Source organism: Epinephelus fuscoguttatus, linkage group LG6, assembly GCF_011397635.1.
Source record: "Epinephelus fuscoguttatus linkage group LG6, E.fuscoguttatus.final_Chr_v1".
Taxonomy (NCBI): Eukaryota; Metazoa; Chordata; class Actinopteri; order Perciformes; family Serranidae; genus Epinephelus; species Epinephelus fuscoguttatus.
In genome coordinates this window covers 39,423,544-39,445,012 of record NC_064757.1, presented here as the reverse complement: position 1 = coordinate 39,445,012, position 21,469 = coordinate 39,423,544, and the positions used below count along the sequence as shown (strand labels likewise).

The following is a 21,469-nucleotide window of genomic DNA, read 5'->3' as shown; positions in this document are numbered from 1 at the left end:
CTCTGCAGAAGTAAATAACAACACCATGGGAATTATTTTTGGAAATAGCGTGGCTCCTTACCCTTTACATTTCCTTTGGAATATACTAATTTAATTAGAGCAGTTCAGTCAAACGGTGTAGTGCAGGGTCTCTGCGTGTATGCAGCAAATACAATCAAATCAAATACAGTTAATTAAAGTAGAATCTTCACCTTCTCTGGCAGCTGAGACTCCACCTCTTTCTTCAGTCTGCGTAGCAGGAAGGGGCGGAGCACCTTATGCAAACGTCGGATAATCAGGATGGTCTCCTCCTCATTTAGGTCCACCTAAACATGACAGAAAGTATTCGTCATGATACATTACAGATGTTGTGTTATGCATACTGGGCAGCAGGATTCAGCGCCACAGTGACAAGACTACGACCTGCTGATGACCACAGTTCGGCCTGTTGTAAAAATAACAATACAGAAACAGGTTATATTTCACATCAACAATTTGTGTGACTGTCTGAATCCTCTTGTTTACCTGAGACTGTTTTTTCTGAGGGCAAGGTGTGTTTGTTGTGGCCAGTGGTGAGCCTAGCTGTCACCTTATGGGTACTCTGTGGAGTTTTTGACTGTAGGTAGCAATACAGAGGCAATGTTTTTACAAGTGTGCCCCTGTTGTGTTTGGATTGTTTCGCGCACAGAACGCACACGATGTGAGGGCAGCACAAAATACAGTCCTGCCGCAGTTGACAGGCTGTTCCACGAAAGGACAGTAAATGATGATATTGTGCAAAAAGGTTTAAAGACTGCAAGCACGGATGTAAACACTGCATTATCTAAGTATCTAAAAAAAACTGCTTTGCAAATGATCCATGAAGAAGAAATGCATTAAACGTGCTGAAAAACAGCTTTTGTGTGTCCATTATTGTGTATGTGGTGTGTTGTGACTGCTCTGCGTGTACATCTGTGGTGTGACGAGCAGAGTAGGGGTGATTTGACCCGAGCTGTGCTTAACCCTGTGGGCAAAGCCAAATGCTGTGGACCACTGCTTGAACTGAGAGATGGACCAAAAACCAATTTGCTCATGTTTCTTAATTTCCAGAACTGTACAAAAACAAACTGGCTTCATACCAAGACCAGTCAAAGTCGGCGAAATATCAACATGCAGATGCAGCTACCAGATTTGTGAAAAAAAAAACACCGACTCTATGAAGCACAGCCAATTCTCAAAGTGGTTAACACAGCGTTCACCAACGCAGGACGTGCAGCCCAAGACTTACACCTTACAAACTCACAATGCATTTTGCTAAATAACATGAAAGTAAACACAGCTGTTTGTTCACAAAAAACTCCACAAGGGCACCTTTACTATGAATCTTACTGGTGAAAATGAGAGCCACAGAAACGACGATGGAGAAAAAGTTTTTGTGATGATTAAGTTTTATTTCAGTACACAGTAAACACTTTGTTTCACCTGCTTGCTACCCAGAAATAACCATTTATTGTTATTTTCTTCCCTTGCAAAGTGGCTTGCCAGTTAGACTCAACCCTGAAACTAATTTGCAAACGGAGTTCAACCAGCAGGTTGAATTTTAAGAGGTTATGGAAAGTTATGGTTTCAAACACGAGCATTCATATTTCTATCACAGCAAATTGGGTGTCTAGGTTTCCTCAGCCTCGGGCAGACTCCATTTGAAGCTGGACAGTTCAACCTACTGTGACCTCTTTTGAGCAAAGAGAGCGGTGCTGTCATAACTTGTGGAAAAACATAAGAAAAAAGTTTCACATTGCAGCACCTCTGAGGCTCTTATAATGATGCTGGTTTGTATCTGACATCCCCATTTAGAACATTTCCTGAGAGTTAATTGAGTGTATATAATAAAAGTTTATCGTGCCTTTGAACAAGCCTTGTAAAATCACAGTTGTACTCAACACATTCACAGAAATGACAGGTGTAATTACTGCGAAGGGGAGAAAAGTCCTCAGGGGAGCAGATCTAAAGACGCCTTCTATCAGCTTTCAGAGGATGAACACTATATCTATGTTTAGCAAAAATAGGCCCTGGTATACTGTAAAATAATCTCAAAGACATACATACAAGTTATACATTTATACTGTATGTTCTCAGGTTTAATGTTATTTTATGGCACCAATTCTCTCTCTGGGTACTCAGGAGGTCAAGCTGCTTTTAGGATGGAAAATATCTTCCTAGGTTTTCCTCTGAGGTCTACTTTAGTCTTGGAGAACACATAATATATTTGGTCTTCTCTGCTAATTAATCACATGAAACAACCTTGGGAGATAAAGTCAGTGGTTGAAGCTTTTGGAAAACGATTTATCACTCCGCCTTTGTAGCCTTGCTTTGTTCTTACTGTAATTCTGGTACTCAAGATAAACGCCGCACATAGAAAAACTAATTAAAAGCACTTGCATAACTTATTTAATCTGCCGTATGACCCACATCCACCAAAAAATGAAAGAGAGTTAAGAATCCAGGCTGTTTCCCCTTGTACGTACCCTCTCTCCTGTCATGGCGAAGGGGGCGTTGAACCACTGCTCGAAGGTGGTGCAGCTCTTAAAGATGGTGGGCAGGAGGAAGTTGAGCAGCGCCCACAGCTCGGGAAGCTTGTTCTGCAGTGGTGTCCCGGTGAGAAGGAGGCGTCGGGGAGCCACATAGTGTGTGTTCAACACCTGGGTCAGCTTACAGTGGTGGTTCTTCATGCGGTGACCCTCATCCACAATCATGTACTTCCAACGAATCTGTAAATAGAACAAGACTTACTGGATCTCTCATAGTGATAATAAAATGTCTATATTTGCATTTAGAACATTTTTACAATCACACAGGAGCTAAAGAGGGGCTGCAGAGAAGCAAAGATTGATTCCCTACTCTGATTACTCTCAGGAAACACAACACTACTGCACACAAATGAGAACCTTTATTCCCTCTCTCATTTCATATGCTTGATGTAACTGTTTTCAAAGTGATGTGAACAATTCATAATTTACACCAGCGTTGTCCAAACTTTTCTGAACGGTGTCCAGATTTGATAACGTGAAAACACCGGGGGGGCAGCTGGTTCTTGTATCATATGGCTCATTAAAAAAAACTGCATACACACTTTTATCTTGTCTGTAAGGTGACCTTTACCCTTTTTAAGTAGGAATTGTGCAAATTTGCAGGAAAGCCCAATCAGTCTTCTTTCAGCATTGGCAGTATCAAAACCAAATTGGGGAGTGCAGCGAAACGCTGCAGCGAAATGTTTATACAGAATGGGCCTTTTTCGGGGCAATGGGGGGCGTGAGCAAGTAACGAAACGTGTAGCTCAGTGTGTGACATAAACAGTGACATGGGAGGGAAGCCGTGGCTGGTCAGTCCTTTGGCGATTCTTTCATAAGTCGGCCCGTTCTTCACCGTCCCCGTCATCTGACGGTTAATGGCCTTTTTGTTTGCGAGGACAAGGAGGCCGCGCAATTCTTTGTCTCCCCAGTTGCTCATCTTTACAGTGTCCGTCAGGTTTGTGAGCCTGATCTCTTTCTGAGAAACTGAACTGTTTGAGAAGTTGCAGACCTTTTCACATTTTCTCAAGCAGCAACTGAAGCTCAGGACCTTACATACTGTACGAGTTGCTGCTGCATGTTAATTTGCTTAACATAGACTAAATATGATGTGTGGCTGATCCAAGATGTCCTCAAAGTGAATGAGGACAAAGCTGAGGCTCTAGTTTGATATTAGTGCACCACACCCCCGTGTTATAACTGATTTAACTTTCCAGTCACATACACGGAATGCAGCTAACAGTATTCTATCACTAAAAAGAGCATTACAACCATTTAATGTTTTTTCTCTTTTCCAACATACTCTGAAGCTTGTGCGTTCAATTATCATAAGCAGGACTGACTACCACAGTGGTCTGTTCTCAGGTCTCACTGAAAGCTCAATAAATCAATTGCTGCTGCTGCCATATATTAAAACTGGAACAAAGAAAAAAGCTTGCATGTTTTAAAGTTCAGCACTGGTCTCAAGCTAGCCTTTGTGCGCCTGACAATCCTGCTACTCGTCTACAAATCACTTAATGGACTTGCAGCTGATTATAAGGTCATAGCGCTGCTTTATGTCCTCGGTAAAGCCCTTGGATCTACAGACTCCCTGCTCACTGTGCCAGATGTTTAAGCACCATCTGTAACTCATCTTTAAGATCTTTATCAAGAATCTGTTATTACTACTTCCTTGAATTCTGCAGGATGTCGGTTGTCAGGCATGGGAAGTGACAAACTCTCTCTGGCATTAGTGGTTGAACTGCTGATTTGTCAAGTTGTAAAGACATTTTGTAAACTTAGGGGAATAAAATGGGACACAGTGTGTGTATGAAGTGTACAAAATGTCAATAAAGAGCAGGTGAGAAAAGTGGATTATTCAAAGAGGACAAAGCTTTGATCTCTCTCACCTTGGCCAGTATGTGCTTGTCCTTGATGATGTATTCATAGGTGGTCAGCAAGACGTTGAACTTCCCGCTGCGGAGTTGAGGCACAAGCCCGCGGCGCAACACAGGGGTGCCCTTTCATGCGAGGAGACACAAAGAAAAACGACAACTTCCTGTTATAATTCAGACAAAAGCAATCAGCAGGAGAAAGTGAAAATGATATTAAAAAATATCTTACCTTGTAAGCAATTTTGACCACAGAGGGAGCCCACTTGTCAAGCTCATAGACCCAGTTAGACAAAGTCCTGGAAAAAAACATGTGTTACATGTAAGAAAGTGGTCTGAATTTGTAATAGGCACTCCTGACTTTTAAAATTGTATTTCTTATTTTTTTTTTCTTTATTCATTTGTGTATTTTATTATTACATATTTTTTATTTGTCTTTGTTTTGTCTCTTTAATCTTTTATCTTTATATCTTATCTTGTTTTTAGTCTAGCATCCATTTAACTCTTTGATCTTACTATATAATGACGAAAACTCTGTCTGTGTGTCTGTTCCACGTTTTGCTCCTCACTGACTTGGTCAATCCATGTGAAATCTGGCACAGTGGTAGAGGGTCATGGGAGGATGCGAATGAAGCAATATTACATCAATTGGCCAAAGGGGGGCGCTATAGCAACCGACTGAAATTGCAAGCTTTGAATGGGCATATCTCATGCCCCGTATGTCGTAGAGACATGAAACTTTGCACAGAGATGCCTCTCCTCATGAGGAACACATTTGCCTCAAGAACCCATAACTTCCAGTTATAAAGATTTTCCGCCATTTTGAATTTTTTGAAAAACACTTCAAATGGATCTCTTCCTAGGAAGTTTGAGCGATCTGCATGAAACTGGGTGAACATAATCTAGGGACCAATATCTAAAGTTCCCTCTTGGCAAAAGTTGGAAAACTTACTAAAACTGAGCTTCTATAAGGCAATGAATATTGCGAAGGGCGTGGCTCATCACATAAAGGTGTATAACATCTCAAGGGTTTCACCCATCGCCACGCAACTTTGTAGGCATATGACCACACATAATCTGAGGGGACCCCTCCATTATTGACCCCATCAAACAAAATGGGGGCGCTAGAGAGCTCATTTCTTATCTAGGCCTAACCGCCATATGGATTTTTACTAAACTTGGTAGATATGTAGAACAGGACGCCTCAAGGTGACTGGAGAAATTTAACTCTAATTGGCAACTGGGTGGCGCTATAACAAGAGAAAAATGCTTAAAAATGGCTAAAATGCGACCGATCGCTGTGGCTCCCCCTGTGGACCAATGTTGTTGGTTTTTTCTAATATGTGGTATGACTAAGTCATGGTATGTATGCTGTCCATAATCACGGAAACTGTCAGTCAGTCATTCTGTCTGTCCCACGTTTTTCTACTCACTGACATGGTCAATCTATGTGAAACTGCACATAGGCATTGAGGATTGGCATAGGTAGAAGGTGACAAAGCTACCAATGGGTATGGACTAGTTGCTATTATTATCATTATTATTATTATAGCTTTTAAATCTACTTTACCGTATTTGTCATCATTTTTATTCCTGTTTTGTCTTTTTAATATCTTCAAGTTTTTATTTCACTCTTTTACTATTTCTACTACTGTCATTATAGCTTTAAAATCTATTTTATTACATTTTCATTATTTTTATTGTCTTGCGTGCACTGGTCTCATATTGTTAAATTGCTTTGTCTTTTTTGTTGTTTTTATGATCTCGTTTGTTTGTCTTTTTATCAGCTTGTTCGTCATCAGTGCCACACTTTGATGTGCCCTAACCTGGATGAATACATAATAAAGTGTGATTGATTGATTGATGAGGAGGAACTTGAGGAGTAAGAGGCAAAGTATTCATTAAAATGGCTCCCATCAAGGCTGAGACATAATTTGCCAGATAAATATCAGAAGAAAACAAAATCCCTCGCACTGGCGAAGTGCATTATCTTTCCAGAGGGTTGAATGGATTGCAGCCCACAATGCGAGTGCTTTGTTCAAAACTCAGCCCCTCAGGCACATCAGGCTCTCTGCTCATTAATTTCAACTTCCCAACACACAGCTACGAATGAAAAAGGGCAAGTTTAAGTATTTCCTCCACATTAGTTTACTGTGCATAGTAAAAAGAACATTTAACACAGTGGCCCTGGGCATTAATTTAAGCCTCTGCTGTGTTCAGTTTGACTACAAAAAGAAGTGCACCCCTAAGTAATGATGAAAAACGAGTGTTATTCAAAAAAAAGTCCACTCTAAAGTCTAATCCTTTAACACCCACAGTTGTAAATTATCATGAAAAAGAAAATACTAATTAGGTGAAATGTGAAATTGGGAATTACAACATAGAGTTTTCCCTGAATTCTACAAAAGACAAATACATGTGTGTGCTTTCACCTAACATGTTTAAAGACGCTGAAGAAAACCCAGGAGCATTAACCCAATTATATTGTTTTTTTTTTTTTGTTTTTGTTTTTTTTTTGTGGGGTTGAAACTTCAAACAACTGCACCCTGGTCCACTATGGAGAGGCTGTCCCCTGCTGCTTCCAAATGAAGGTCGGAGGGGTTTGTGTTTGTTTGATTTGAAGGGATTAGTGGTGAGAAAAACAGCGAGGGGAAATCACACATTTCGCATTTAAATGAATGATTGAAGAGATCCCACTATTTTCATCTCATGCCTTTGAAATAACTAACAGATGGTGAAGAATAATGACATCAAAGGATTGTTAAGACGATTTTGACCACACAGATCACCTTTAAAAATTTTAATGACATTTTGTAACAATTAATTATGTCCTTCTTTTTTTTTATTTAAACTTGTTTCAGCTGAAAAGTTTTGCTAATTTCGTGCACTCCAAACAGCAGAAAACAGCAGCTGACCATACTGACCAGAATCATTCTTTTTGACAACTTTTTTGTGGGGTGGCATTGTATACAGGAACTCAACTGAAGTGAGAAAAAGCGTAACAAAGGCTCCTACTAAAGTGTGGATACCCGACCTGAGCCCAACACACCCGACAGGTGGGGTTCAGACAACTATCTACAAATGATGTTCGGGTTCAGATCAGGTTTGACCTAAAAAGGATGGACCTACTTGTCTGTGTTGTGCTACTTCTTTTTCAGTGCTAAGGTTTGATATTTATGTGACAAAACACACACAACAGGATAATGCAGACAGAGAATATTTATGTGAGTTAAAGGTAGCTAGCTAACAATGGAGGATGTCAAACAGAATAAGTCATCACCCAATGTTACCCAAAGCTTGGAGTACTTGCTCAAGACATTCTGGCCTTTCTAGCTAACAGCAGCAGCAGCAAATGGAAGTTTACCTTTGCTAGAAGTAGCGTTGAACAGAGGAGGACAGTGCTGAAGCCATCTACGGTGGATGCTATCACCGTCCTCCATGATAACTCAAAATAAACCTTAGTGGTTGGATTATGGAAATAGTTCAGCTAACAGTGGTTATAGCTCACAAAGGGTTTGTGGAGAAGACTTGCCGTATGGCAATAGTAAGATTGAAGAAGAATGTGTGGTCACAGAATATGGGGAAGCAGTAACAACGGTAACTACAACAGTGTTACAGGGACAAACTGCTTCAGTAACTTCACATTAACTGCATCAGGCTCACGTCAGGTTCAGACATAAAAAACACAATCCACGTTGGGTTCAGGTCAGACTCCAACAAAAATATGCGGCCCAAACTGTGCTGAAGCTCCTACAGAGTGTTGCCTTATACGAGTTGCTTGAGGCCATAATGTTGCTGGGCTAGCAGGTTTCCGTGTCTGTTTAACATGCTGCCTTTCAGAGCAAATCAGCACTAAAAGTGTTTGGGGAGCAAAGTTAAACCTGCAGGAGTTTTTAAATGGCTCATGTAACACGTTTTGCTTCCACAAAAGAAAAACTGTTACGAGTAGAATCAGGTTTAAAGTGTCTTTTGATGTCCTTCCTGCAAAAACAGATTGGCAACCAAATCACATGTCAAGCAGCCAAGAACTAACATACCAACGTACAAACAGACATCAATGCTAACAGTCAGAGAAAACAATACTGACCAGTGAGAAAGGACCTGTCACAGAAGGACAAGCTACAAAAATATAGCAGGGATTGTTTGATTTCTATGAGAAAAAAGCTTTAAAAATGAGGACTCTCTTCCCCTTGGAATAATGGTACCTCAGGCAAACTGTTTCATGTTAGAAAATACTTTTTCCCAAAAGCAGGTGCTGGGGAAAAGCAGAAGGGTCATTAGTGTCCGCTATTTCTATGATGGGATGCATCGCAGGAGTTGTTGAGTTTTTGCATTTTATAATTTGATACTAAAAGATAGCAATGGTGGGTCCACCATCGTCTGAGCAGAGCAGTAACTCCCTACTGCTTCAGAGACAGTTTGTGTTTGCTGCTAACTTTGACTCAACACTCCCTGCAGAGACGAGTGTGCACGCCTACAACTTGAGTTTAATTTGAGCAAACAGGTCCATCAGTGTCTTAATCAAGGGTGGGACTCCTGACTCCCTTGTTTTCCATTACAGCTCTGTTTTGTGATTTAGGCTAATAAGGTTGGTGTACTTCAATTTGAATAATTTCCTGGGGTAATATTAAAAACCGTGTTTATCGGTCTCTCACTAGAAATATTTCAGTGTGTCACAGCGCTGCAAGATAAGAGCCGTGATGGATGTAACTTACGAGAGAGGAACAATGATCAGAAAGGGACCGTTGATCCTCTTGTGCTCCATCAGGTAGGTGATTAGGGCAATGGTTTGGATGGTTTTGCCGAGGCCCATTTCATCAGCCAGGATGCCATTTAGATTGTTGTTGTACAGGGACACCATCCACTCCAGCCCCTGGATCTAAGTAACACACAGAGATATAGGCATGCCTGAAAAGATAGCTGCAGAGCAAACATCATTTACCTTCTCCTGCAGCACATACATGATTAGAAACCCATGAACCGATAAAGACAGAGAGCGATTTGGGAAGTGTTCAAGGATATTATCAAGGGAAGCAAAATGTGAGTGAGTTAGAGAGCACTGCACACTAATACCGTCGTTTGTCAGGAAGGCATTAAAGTATAAAAAAGTAGATAACGTCTGAACGTAATGTGTATGGTTGCTATTGCAATCACTGTCACTGGCTAACTGCTGTATAATCCTCTGTATAAACAACCCAACTTGCTGCAGATTGCAGTCACTGAGGGGTGGTTTTGCAGTAACAACAAAACAAGCAGTGGAGTAGTACCAAGCATGGTGAGGAATCTTCTGTGCACTACATCTGTTGCTTTGCTGCTACAGACGAATTGACAATTGGTGGATTTTCATTACAGTATTACCAACTAACAAAATTAACTTGTTAAAGTACTATAACGATGAATGAAAGGAAATATTCTTAAACCTATTTTCTTTACTAAACAGAAAACGCCATCCAATTTTCTCTCACTGACCCAACTAGGACATGCTCAATTGTCTTGTTGACTCATTGTAAAAGACATAATCTTAGTGTTGTTATTCATCCAGTGTTGCCACTAACACTGGCAAAATATGATTACATCTGCTCGCTGTGCAAAGATGTCACTCTGATCACTTAAAAGGCAGCGGTAAACCAAAACGTAGTTCTCAAACTAACGAGCGTAACACACTTTACAGCCCCACTGACGTGTACTGTCACCGTAACAACTGACAACAATCTCCATTTTCTGCTGAACCAATCAAATGACCATGGAAAACAGTTCAGTGCTTTCTTACTTTTCTCACTTTCTCACAAACAGCAAATCGTCACAACTAAATAGGCTAAAAATGGAGGCTGTTTGGCCTTTGAAAAATCTGCAGTCATCTACTTCAGTTGAATAATCATTCCAGCTCTCTCAGAAGATAATTAAAAAGTGGGCTTTTAATGTGCTTCTTCTGTCATTCTACATGTCCTAGTATAAAACCTTTGCATGCATCTCACAAAGTAATTTAATGCTTTTCATGGCTGTTATGCAAATGTGCTTTGCCTCTTCGGTATTTTATAACCCAAGCGGTTCAAGCGTGGTGGCAAAATATAAACTGTGTCACCCGCTGTGTGCCTCGCCTGTGGCTTCCAGAAAACAATCAGCAAAAGACAATACAGAGAAACAAGAAAAGGCACCAAGGCACTGGCAGCAGAGAAGGTGACTGCCAACTAATTACCGACTGCAAGTTAGTTAAGGAACTGCCGGACAGCAGAGCCAATTCCACGGAAAAAAGGGCTGGTAGGGGGTAAAATTAATAAGAAATAGGGCCTACATGTGACACTTCTCTAAAATAAATCCAAGCTTGTTGCACAGACTGCTGTTGGTACAGCAGACCATTGATCCAATTATTGTACAGCTGACATCTCTCCAATTTCCTCAAGGAGCTGCCACAATATCTCATTTTAAGTCTGGCACATCATAAATCAGAGGAGTGCTAGGACTGCAATCTGACTCAGAAGAAAAGAACTTTTAGCTGCGTCCAACTGTCAGCTCTGTATCTCTCATCATAAACTATCTTTCACTGTTGTCGATACAGCAAAGACGAGATTATAGTGTCACACTAGAAAACAATGTGGTAGCACCATTACGAGCAAACAGCTATCTTTAAAAGGTAACCACTGGGATTCAGCATTCAGTTGCCAAGCAGCAGATATATTTGGTATGTCTGTACATACATACTTACCTGGCTCCAGCTTCTAAAATAGTATAAGAGGCATTCAAAGATGTCACACTGGGCCTTGGGAAGGATTAAGGGCACGACACACTGGCAAAAGCATGCACAGATAACTTTGTCTGGATGGACGACGAGGTGGAGTTGCTACAGTAACAGATCTACACTTCACTTCAAATCAAGAGGGTGAGCAGCACAAACAGAGCTCGGCATTGTTGTTGTGACGGTTGGCATGCCTAGTGACTGTAACCATAATGTGCATGTGCGAAAAGTCTCTGTTTTCAGAGGAACTGCATATTGCAAGTTTACATGACAACGGAGATGCTGCCATGATGGGCCAAAACGCAACTAAAGTTTACCGTTTTCAGTTGAAATCGTTGTCGTATAAAAGGGGCCTAACACCGTTAACTCTGTCACTAGACTTCAGCCTGTCTGAAATCTGCCACCATCATCCCTGTACCCCAAAAAATCAGCCACAGTCAGCCTAAACGACTACCGCCCAGTTGCACTCACACCTGTCATCACCAAGTGCTTGGAACAGCTGGTCCTGTACCACATCAAAGCCTGCATCCCTCCCTTCTTTGACCCCCACCAGTTTGCTTACAGAGCAAACACATCAACCGAGGACGCCATAGCCATCACCCTTCACACCGTGTTGAGCCACCTGGAACACCGGGAGAGCTACGTCAGGATGCTCCTCATCGACTACAGCTCAGCCTTCAACACCATCATACCCGATATCCTGGTCAGCAAACTGGGACTCCCCCCACCACCCTGCTTCTGGATTAAGGACTTTATGACAAACCGGCCCCAGACAGTGAAACTTGGACCCCACCTCTCCTCCACCCGGACAGGAAGTACGGGCTCCCCACAAGGGTGTGTGCTGAGCCCACTACTCTACACGCTCTACACCTCCAACTGTAGACTTGCTCACACCAGCAACACCATAGTGAAGTCTGCTGACGACATGAAGGTGGTGGGGCTGATCTCAGGTGGAGATGAGTCTGCCTACAGGGACGAGGTCCTGAAATTGTCTGCGTGGTGCTCGGCAAACAACCTGGCTCTGAGCACCACAAAGACAAAGGAGATCATCCTGGACTTTAGGAAGCTCAAAGCAGATCCATCCCCCCTCTACATCAATGGCAACCGCGTGGAGAGGGTCCACACCTTCACTTTTCTGGGCACCACGATCTCTGTGGACCTCTCCTGGACTGCAAACACCACGGCTGTCATGAAGAAGGCACGGTGAGACTGCTCAGGAAGAACAATGTCAGTGAGAAGTTGCTGGTGACCTTCTACTGCTACAACCATTGAGAGCATTTAACATACTGCATCTCAGTATGGTTCACCCACTGCCCCGAGCCAGACTGGAAGAGGCTCCAGAGAGTGGTCAAGACTGCGCAGAAGATCATCGGCTGCCCCCTCCCCTCTCTGAAGGACATCTACGCATATCGCTGCTTCAGTAGAGCTAAGGGATTCATCAGAGACAGCACCCATCCTACTTCACACCTGTTACAGGGTCATCAGAACCAGGACAAACAGGCTCAGAGACAGCTTCTTTCCACAAGCCATCACTACATTGAACACATACACTGCTCTGAATCTCACACGAGTTTTCACTCACTGTAATGTTTCCTCCTGTCTGCACTGACCATGACAAGATCCTTTTCAAAACTTATTCCAGTATAACACACAGGTGGACAAAATGTAAACCTAAGTTTTGATAGATAATGAAAATAATCATCTTGTCTTGAAACATAAGGGTGTAATCTGCCGACACCTAAGATAATAAGAGATTCTCACTTACTTGCGACTTATCCTGACTATATACTGTCAATGACCGTTTCACATGGAACATCCTCATTAAACATAATATTATTAATTCATTAGAAAAGTCCACAACAGCACATACTGTGCAAGTTCAAACACAGCAAATAAATATTTAAACACACAAAGCTAATCAAGACAAACCAGACTGTCTGGTGGTGGAGGCGCTGGGCCATTCAGCAACCAGGACCAAGACAAGCTGTCCAAGAACAGTTGGGAAGCCCCGTCTACTCAAGCCAAAAGTAGAGCTCACAAATTTCCTTCTGCTGAGGTCAAACAAAATTTAACTACACCAACAACATCTTGGATTTCCCTACTGGTGGAAGAAATGCTTCCAAAACCCCAGAACACAGTCTGATTGTTGCATGATGCACACAATCTTCTCTAAAACTTGTATGTATTTATATACTACCATTTCATGAACAGAAACTGGATTGCTTTTGTTTGTTTCTTAAATGACTGTTGTGTAGAAAATGCAGCTGCCACTTTTAAAACCGTCCTTGGTGATCAGTTAAAGGAAAAATTATAATCCAAGATTTGAGAGAAAGCTCCACAATGCATTCATGACCCATCTTTGCTGAGAAAAAAACAACAAGCCAGAATAAAAATAATAGGTGAAAATAAAATGTTAATTTATTTGCTTCTTGTACTAAAAAAGTTGTTTGGCAGAAAGGTGATAAACTTTCAATTTGAAACTCATTTAAAATACACTGTGGGAAAAAAAAACATCATCAGTATAAAATGACTGCAACAAATGTTCCACAGTGAGCAATAAAAACAGCAAAACCTGTCGACAAAATAAGAGGGAATGTTAGTACGTGTGCGTACCTGGTAATGTTTGAGTGTGCCGTTGATCAGCAGCGACGACTGCTTCTCCACCCTCTCAATGACAGCATGGGCCACACCATAGTAAGACTGGGAGCTGGTTTGTCCAGTGGGAACACTGTACTCATCATCCACATCTTGCTTGGCTGTCCTGATTGTGTGTGATGTAAAAGAAAAGAGTGTTTGAAACCCTTCTTACTTGATTTTAATGATCAGTTTCAAGGTGTCGCGGTCAGGTCTAACACCCTGAGTTCAGCTGGAGTTCAGTGAGAGCTCTTCACTTAAATCCCCTCTCGAGGAGTCAAGACTCAGTACAAAGTCGGACAAAGTTTTATTTATTCATGTTTTATTTCATTTTTTGTGTCTTGTGTCTTTTTGTTTCATGTCCAAAAAACTGTTTTCAACTTTTAATGTTTGAAGGAGATGTCCAAGTTTTTGAAATGGGGTTGTACGAAGTTAGTTTGTTTGTGTTATTGTGTGACATCGGTGAATTTGAACTAACCCTTTTAAACAACAATACAACAAACAAACTGATCAAGGCAGCCGTAGCACTGCAACTCCTGTGTTCCACGAGGTAAAATTACCGTTTAGACTGAACTGCAGAGTTGAGGCCAGCTAGCCTGGAAATCCAGACTCAAATCTAGAAAGATTTTGAGTCTGGCCCTCACTGATACACTCTCCCTACCCAAGGGGCAGCACTAACTGAGGCATATTAAATGCCGCCGCACACAATTGGATAGCACGATAGCCAATCAGAGCAAAAAACAAGGTGACGTATTCATTGCACTAAGCCCGATTTGTTTGCCGACCAGTGGGGCTAACTGATATATTATACTTTTGCCGTATCCTGTCGGTAAAACGGCAAAAACGTCCTTCCTGGAGGCGAAGGCTTGTAGGGCAGTCTTCTGTTCCTCTCTCAAGGAAAAAGATGAGTGTAGTTGGGTTAGCGTTTCTTCCAAAGCTAAATTGAATGGACACGGTCCTTCGGCAGCTGCCATCTTGGCTGTTTACTTTTCGACTCCTACAGCGCAGCGCTGTTGTCATCATGTTGCGCCCGCCCAGAGCCCACCTCTGTCAGATAGACTGATCTGATTGGTCCGATTTGCAACCAACAGGCTCTGCTCGTTGGGGCCAGATTCCTGTGCAGTGCAAATTCGAATTTGCTAGGGGCGGGGCATCTGGATTTCCAGGTTAGAGGCCAGCCTCTGTATACACAAAAGTCAGTGGGTGAGTGAGTGATGAAGTTGCACCACTGGTCAGAGTGACTGATGATGGTTGGGTAAATGCCGGCCACTTCCTGTTTCAAATCAAGATACTATCTGTGCGTTCCAATACCCATACTACCATACTACATAGTATGCCAGAAAAATATTTAGTGTGTCCCGGTACGTAATATGTCAAATGCAGTATGCTAAAAAATACCAGGGTGTTTTACTACATCCAGTCCAGATTTTGCAGTATACAAGCCAGCATGCTTTTCTGGCTAATCTGACCCATTTTCCTCTGCACAGCAGACAACACCCCACATCAGCTGAGCTGCAAACAGATAGTTTGACAGCTTGCTGACAGCAGATTGACAGTTGACTGACAGCTGTCAGATGTTAAACTACATACTACATACATCGCAAAGTAACAACATCAGAGCTGTCTGGGTTAATCTCTGTCTCTGGCAAACTCGGTGAGAGGCATTTGTTGTATCTCCAAGGTAATGGATATATAAATAAGAGGGTCAAAGTTTAAGGTGTGAAATTATGTGACAGTAGTGTGTACCGATTGTGCGCATACTGCAAGCAACAGAACGTACTTTTTAAGGGCAGCTGCAGTATCTACTAAAAGTAAAAAGAAAAAGTATGTGATTCTGAACGCACGTTATTTCTACTTTTACAGTTTCTCTGTTTCAAATTAAAAGTCCTCGTTTCAGATTAAAAGCCATCTTGCATTTTATACACGGTCCAGCCATGCAATTAGTTTTGACCTAGTCTTGTTATCAAAAGAGTCTGGCTTTGAAGAGACCAAAGATAAGGGCTTCAAATCGCCATCAGAAAGTGCTGTCTGACGGGCAAGGTAAAGTGGTGAAAATATTCTACATATAGCATCCACTGAAACTGATACTGATTCTTTTAGGCAGCTAAAACATGTTTTACTGCTGCCTCCATCCACAGCATTACATTACACTGAGATCATGTGAGGTATAATACACATGATACATTACTCGATAATATCCTTCGCAGCCGCCCCAAACACTTCATCTTCATTGGGATCGATTATCTTCTTCTCCTCTGTTTCTGGCTTGGCCCCCTCCTCTTCCTCCTTACAAGGCAAAGTTGATGACACATGACTGAGAGCATGCTCAACATAACAATAACAGCACAAATAGCTCTGATGATAACATTACTGAAGTGTATACAGCTACAGCCCCCTGGTGGATTTTGACATGTGTGTTTAGTGTGACTGAGATGCATCGTCCATCCAGTTTATTAACATTTGCATGATTTGAAGAAGTGCAGGTGAGGTGGGCTGATTTAAAATCCTCTTCTGTGGGAGTTCATTATCGAGAAAGTCACTGACCTCCTCCTCAAACTCTGAGCCGCTCTCCTCACTGTCTGACCGTGGGGCGACCTCATACCTGGTTATTAAAGGAGGGGAAGCAACAGAAAGAAAAAGTAAAGTTACTAAATTTGTTTTCTGTCTGTCAAACGTGAAAATAACAAACACATTGAGCAGAATTAACAAGCAGCAGCCCCCAACAACAGACAGAAAGGGGGTTTGTTAATTCATTTGGGATGGCCTCTGGTTGAAGCTTCACTCAGCCATGACAAAACTCAAAGCTTCACAATCTTATCCTCATAAACATCTTAAAGATTACAGTATGCATGCAAAAACAACTGCCTATCTAAAAAAAAAAAAGAAAATCAATAAACTGTGAAAATACGCTTGTGTCTGCAGGTACAGGCATCTTATCAAGTCTGCGTTAGCCGTATTAATCACAATCAAAGGAGCGTGTTATTTTCACACGAGACGATCCACTGGGATGTCTTCTGTGAAGCAAACCTTTTGACTACTTCTTCAAAGAGTTACCTTTTAGATGAGATCCTGATCTCATGACTGTCATCAAAACAGTTCAACAACAATGACCAGCTTATACAAACACAACACCTTGATGGGTGCAGCACTTTACGAAACAGCTGTGTTCTTTGTGTTTCTGATGTGACTGTGGTGCATGGCATGTGACACTGACAGGAAATTCTTTGGCAAACAACAGCATTTTGTTCCTGTCATCAATAAGACTGATTTGATGTTCAGTAAAACAACTATAGTTTGCATAAACGGTGACAGCCTACATGGCTGCACAGAAAAAAAACGCAGACACTCAGAAAATTCACCCATAAGCATTTTCCAAAAGACAAAAATAACCGCTTTAATATCAGAGGGATATCAGAGGTTGACAACAGCTCTAGGCAGTAATGTGCCATCTCACCCAGGGTTCATCTCGAGCCAGGCCTCCAGTTGGCTGGATTTGGGAGCATCCGTTCCCTGCAAAACTTTCCCAGTCTCTGTCTGAATCACTTTGACTGGCAGCTCACTCATTTGGCTGCTCTCATCCATGGGCTGCGGGACAAACACAACCACACAGAGGGGAAAAGTGTGACAGATAAAAATTAACTCATGTTGGAGCAATTTTGAACAGAACAAAACCTCTCAATTTTCTAAATACGTTCTCAGGGTGTGGCATAGTTTGTTAAAAATCTTATTCATTCGGGCTCCATATGATAGAAAGGCGCATACACATAAACTGATTTAGATATTGGCAGGTAGATCAACCATTAATTATGGACAAAATGATCAGCGATTGCAATTTTCCCTGCCATGACAGATAAGGGACATTTAGAAAATAAGATCTTAAATCTGCTCCCTTCTGTGAATTTACAGGGGATGTGTATAGGAGAGTGGCATGCTATCCCTTTTTATCTACCAATCCTCAGAGATGCGCTGTGCCATTTAATAAAACCCCACGACTCCCTACTCCATATGCCTCTTCACCAAACCTCTGCCTGCATCCCACAAGCTCCATAAACTTTACACACCGGGTCTGTTTTTGCCAGATTTCCCTGCATGTGAAGCTTGAAATTAACACATGGATGTATTTATATGCCTGAAATTATTGAGTTTACTTTTAAAAAATACTCCTTATTCCTTATCTCATTTATTATTGACACCGTCTCGACAGCAAACTAGTTCCTCTTGTTTGTGATTAGAGAAAGACAGATAGAAAATCAGGGGAACAGTGTGGGAGACGGTCTCTTTGAACCTTAATGATCACAGACAAAGCTATCACCATCTGCTGCCAGAGACGATAGGATAATCCCTTGACGATCTATGGTAATGATGACAGTGTGACAATATGAAAATACAGGCAAATGCCAGTTCCTAGTAGATATAAACCTGACCTCAACTGAAAATGGCATCTGTATGCAGATAAAAGTGAAATTATCTGCACAATGGCCTGCATTTCTGTCTGTATTGCAATTCAGATCAACACAACTTGACGTTCTGGCCCTGCTTCACTAACTCATTGTTTTAAATGATACTTGGAGGGATAATAAATCCCAGCTCTAAACCCATCATCACCTCCTTCATTAGAATCCAACACTGTGGGACTTCCACAGCCCCCTTTAAACATAAACAGCCGTCGGTGCATTAATGAGTGTTTCTGCCAAGATGGGCCATCCAGGCCTCAGCATATCCATTTCTGACCCAGAGACAAAGGAGGGGAAGCGCAATTAAAAGCTGAGGGAAGCTGAGAGGTAGAACAAACACTGAAGATTTGCATTTGTTTGTTGCATTATTTATAGGAGGTACGATTTGCTGTGGTTGTACTGTCAGTTTGGGTGCAGTTTGCCTCTGAAAGGATAAGTACTGTTTAATCGGATGTTTTTCATTTCTGCCACAGCACACCGAGAAGACAGAGGTAAAGTGCAGGTTTGGTTTCACAGCAGCTGTAATACATGTCTCAGGAAAAGCAGCAGAGCAGTAAATATCACCGTAACAAGATCCGCTTGTAAGTTAAATATCCTCAAACACCACAGGACAAAATTACTGTGATTAGTATATCAGGCGGAAATGTTAATTTTAATGACTGATGAATGTTTTTTTGGTCATTGGGGACTTTTTATCACCTTTTAAGCTGATAAGGTGAACTCATTAGCAAACAATTTCTTATTAACATATCCAGCAGCGAAGGAGCAACATTATCATTCATTTGGTGAAGTGTTGTCACCCTGATGAATGTTAGTCCAATACGCACTCTCTTCTTGCTCTGTTTTTGACTACTACAAACTATTTATCAAATACTTATATTGTGTTTTATTCTGTTTCATATATATTATATTTTCTTCCTGTACTTTAAGTTCTGTACTGTTAAATGTTAAAATCTTAGAGCCTGTGTCAGGGTGTCTACAGGTATAAAAAAAGCTAAATTTAAGACTTTTTAAGACCCTTTTAATAACCCTTTAAATGAATTTTAAGACCAAATATGCAATGGAAATACACATCAAAAGTGAAACGCTAATCTTTCCAAGTACACACATTGATGTCATTTCAAAATGAACAGTAAAAAGGACCCTGACCTCTGCATGTGCAAATCCACGACCCAGATCCCCATTTCACCACGTTTGAAACACCTTTGACATACGGTGCAGTTTGCTTCATTAACATTTCCTGACACCACAAGTAATTGTTGGTATTCTTTTAAACTATTCATCCTTACACTGGCATTTTCCCATTTTTCAAAGCTTGCAAGGTCTGAGTTTGGTATTAACCACTTTCAAACCACTTTGCTGAGATGGTCTGGGACACATTCGACAAATATTTATTGTAGTGTAAATGCAAATGCGTCTCCAACAGAAACTATGTCATCAATGCAGGACATAGTGGTTAAGAGTTAATGCTCTATTTTACAAAGAGTTGGACTACGTGTTGCGTGACCATCCATTGTTCTACCTTATGAACGGACACGTGTTGAATTCTGCTTACAGTAATATCACCAGCTGCACCAACACAACCACTTACATGACTAGCAGGTTTGCTAGCGAGAGTGGGGACATAATAACCGTGTGTGGCCATTTGACCATCTAGATTAAATGACGTAGGCAGTCACAAAACAAAACAAAGCATATGATTGGTTCATTGGAATTGTTGTGCATATAATAAATAAAGAACTTAAACATAAAACTACAACAAAAAGAAGAAAGTATAACAACTTAAAGCTCTGCAACTCACCTCTCCATCAGGTCCAATGGCACTGGGGCCTTCACCATCTCCGTCCAACTTCTAAACATCAAACACAGAAACCCATTATACTGACATCCCATTGCTAATAACATTAGAATATGTTTGAAGTACAGTCAGCATTATGTAATCACCTAGGAATGGTGGCTCTATAAAGGCATAGTTTCCTCCATTACTCCGTTAAAGAGCATGGAAGTGCACTCCAGCAGGATTATCAAGGGTCATGTGAGGTATTTTGTGTTATTTTTCTTTTAGTGCTTTTTCCAGGATCGTCATCATCCTCTCACAAGCTCGACTGAGGTGACACGGTATGTGGTATCACAAAGAGCCTCTTCAAATGGCTAACATCAGCGTCAGGGATCTCAGACACAGGTGTCATGAGTGCCTAAGGGACTGCAGGTGTTCGTTCCAGTCAGAGACAACGCCAGATGAGTTCACTGATTAGTTCAGCCTCTCTGACAGAAGGTTTGAAATTACGTTGAGTAGCGTGTGCTCTCAGCCCACAATGTTGCTGAGTTTGAGACCCTCTTAATGCTCTAAATCACAAGGAGGTAATGGGATCCTTATGATAACCACATTGCCATTCTGGAAGAGGCTTGAAATTAACAAAATAATGAACCATGAGATTAATGTGATCAGAAGGTGTGATTCACAGTGAACCATTGCTCCTAGGGACAGTGGGATTGACTTTATGTAAGGACAGCGACACTGAAAAGGCATGAGCATTGAAAGTATATATTTTCAAACCATTTCAAAAGTTTCCGTCTTCTGTAGGAAAGAACAGCTTTGATGTCGACTGCCACACACAAGGCAAAGAGGCCAGAAGGTGTTGAAAGACCAACACATTCTTGGTTTTGCTCTTTTCATGGGCTTTTTTTGATTCAATGGTAAAATTACAGAATATGAGCAATATAAAGCAAAAACCTTGGAGTAAAACCTAGCTTTTCACCACATAGCTGAACACAAATTTGATGTCCATCAGCACAAAGCAACATCCTGTGAATAACCACCACCTGGCCGTTTCTCTGCCTACCTTCTTTTTCTTCTTCCTCCTTTTCTTCTCCTTGGCAGCTTGGGCAGCTTTGTGTTCATGCACCAGGGTGGTGAGGTTGGCCACATATTCATCCGTCTGCTGCAGCAAGTAGGCCAGACGCTTGTCTTTCTTTTGGTCGATGAGTTTTCGGTAGCCTTCCTCATCTTCTGCCTGAGTTGGGTGGATGGTGAAAGGAGGTTAATGGTGAAAGAGGACAAGATCTTCCTGAAAAAAACAACTACAAAAAAATATTATCTACAGCTTGATCATATTCATTCAAACCCACTTAGGCTGCACTTTATATAACTACAGCAGCTCTGGTGTGCTAATAAATCAATCCAATACACCAGACCAGTGTTCGTACAAATGCTAAACTTATTAAATGGATTACTTATTGGCCAGACACCCA

General features: G+C 41.4%; 1 protein-coding gene across 1 annotated transcript in view; it reads right to left on the bottom strand.

The window, feature by feature from the left end:
- smarca2 (SWI/SNF related, matrix associated, actin dependent regulator of chromatin, subfamily a, member 2) overlaps window positions 1–21,469 on the bottom strand; it is a 69,464-nt gene that overhangs the window by 34,974 nt on the left and 13,021 nt on the right. Inside the window, exons 10-20 of the mRNA XM_049578464.1 lie at window positions 21,061–21,231; window positions 20,019–20,069; window positions 17,218–17,348; window positions 16,308–16,365; window positions 15,952–16,049; window positions 13,743–13,890; window positions 9,112–9,275; window positions 4,629–4,695; window positions 4,415–4,525; window positions 2,484–2,726; window positions 192–305 (exon numbers count right to left, since the gene is read on the bottom strand). Coding sequence (XP_049434421.1) covers window positions 192–305; window positions 2,484–2,726; window positions 4,415–4,525; window positions 4,629–4,695; window positions 9,112–9,275; window positions 13,743–13,890; window positions 15,952–16,049; window positions 16,308–16,365; window positions 17,218–17,348; window positions 20,019–20,069; window positions 21,061–21,231 — 1,356 coding nt within the window. The remainder of the gene's footprint in view (window positions 1–191; window positions 306–2,483; window positions 2,727–4,414; window positions 4,526–4,628; window positions 4,696–9,111; window positions 9,276–13,742; window positions 13,891–15,951; window positions 16,050–16,307; window positions 16,366–17,217; window positions 17,349–20,018; window positions 20,070–21,060; window positions 21,232–21,469) is intronic.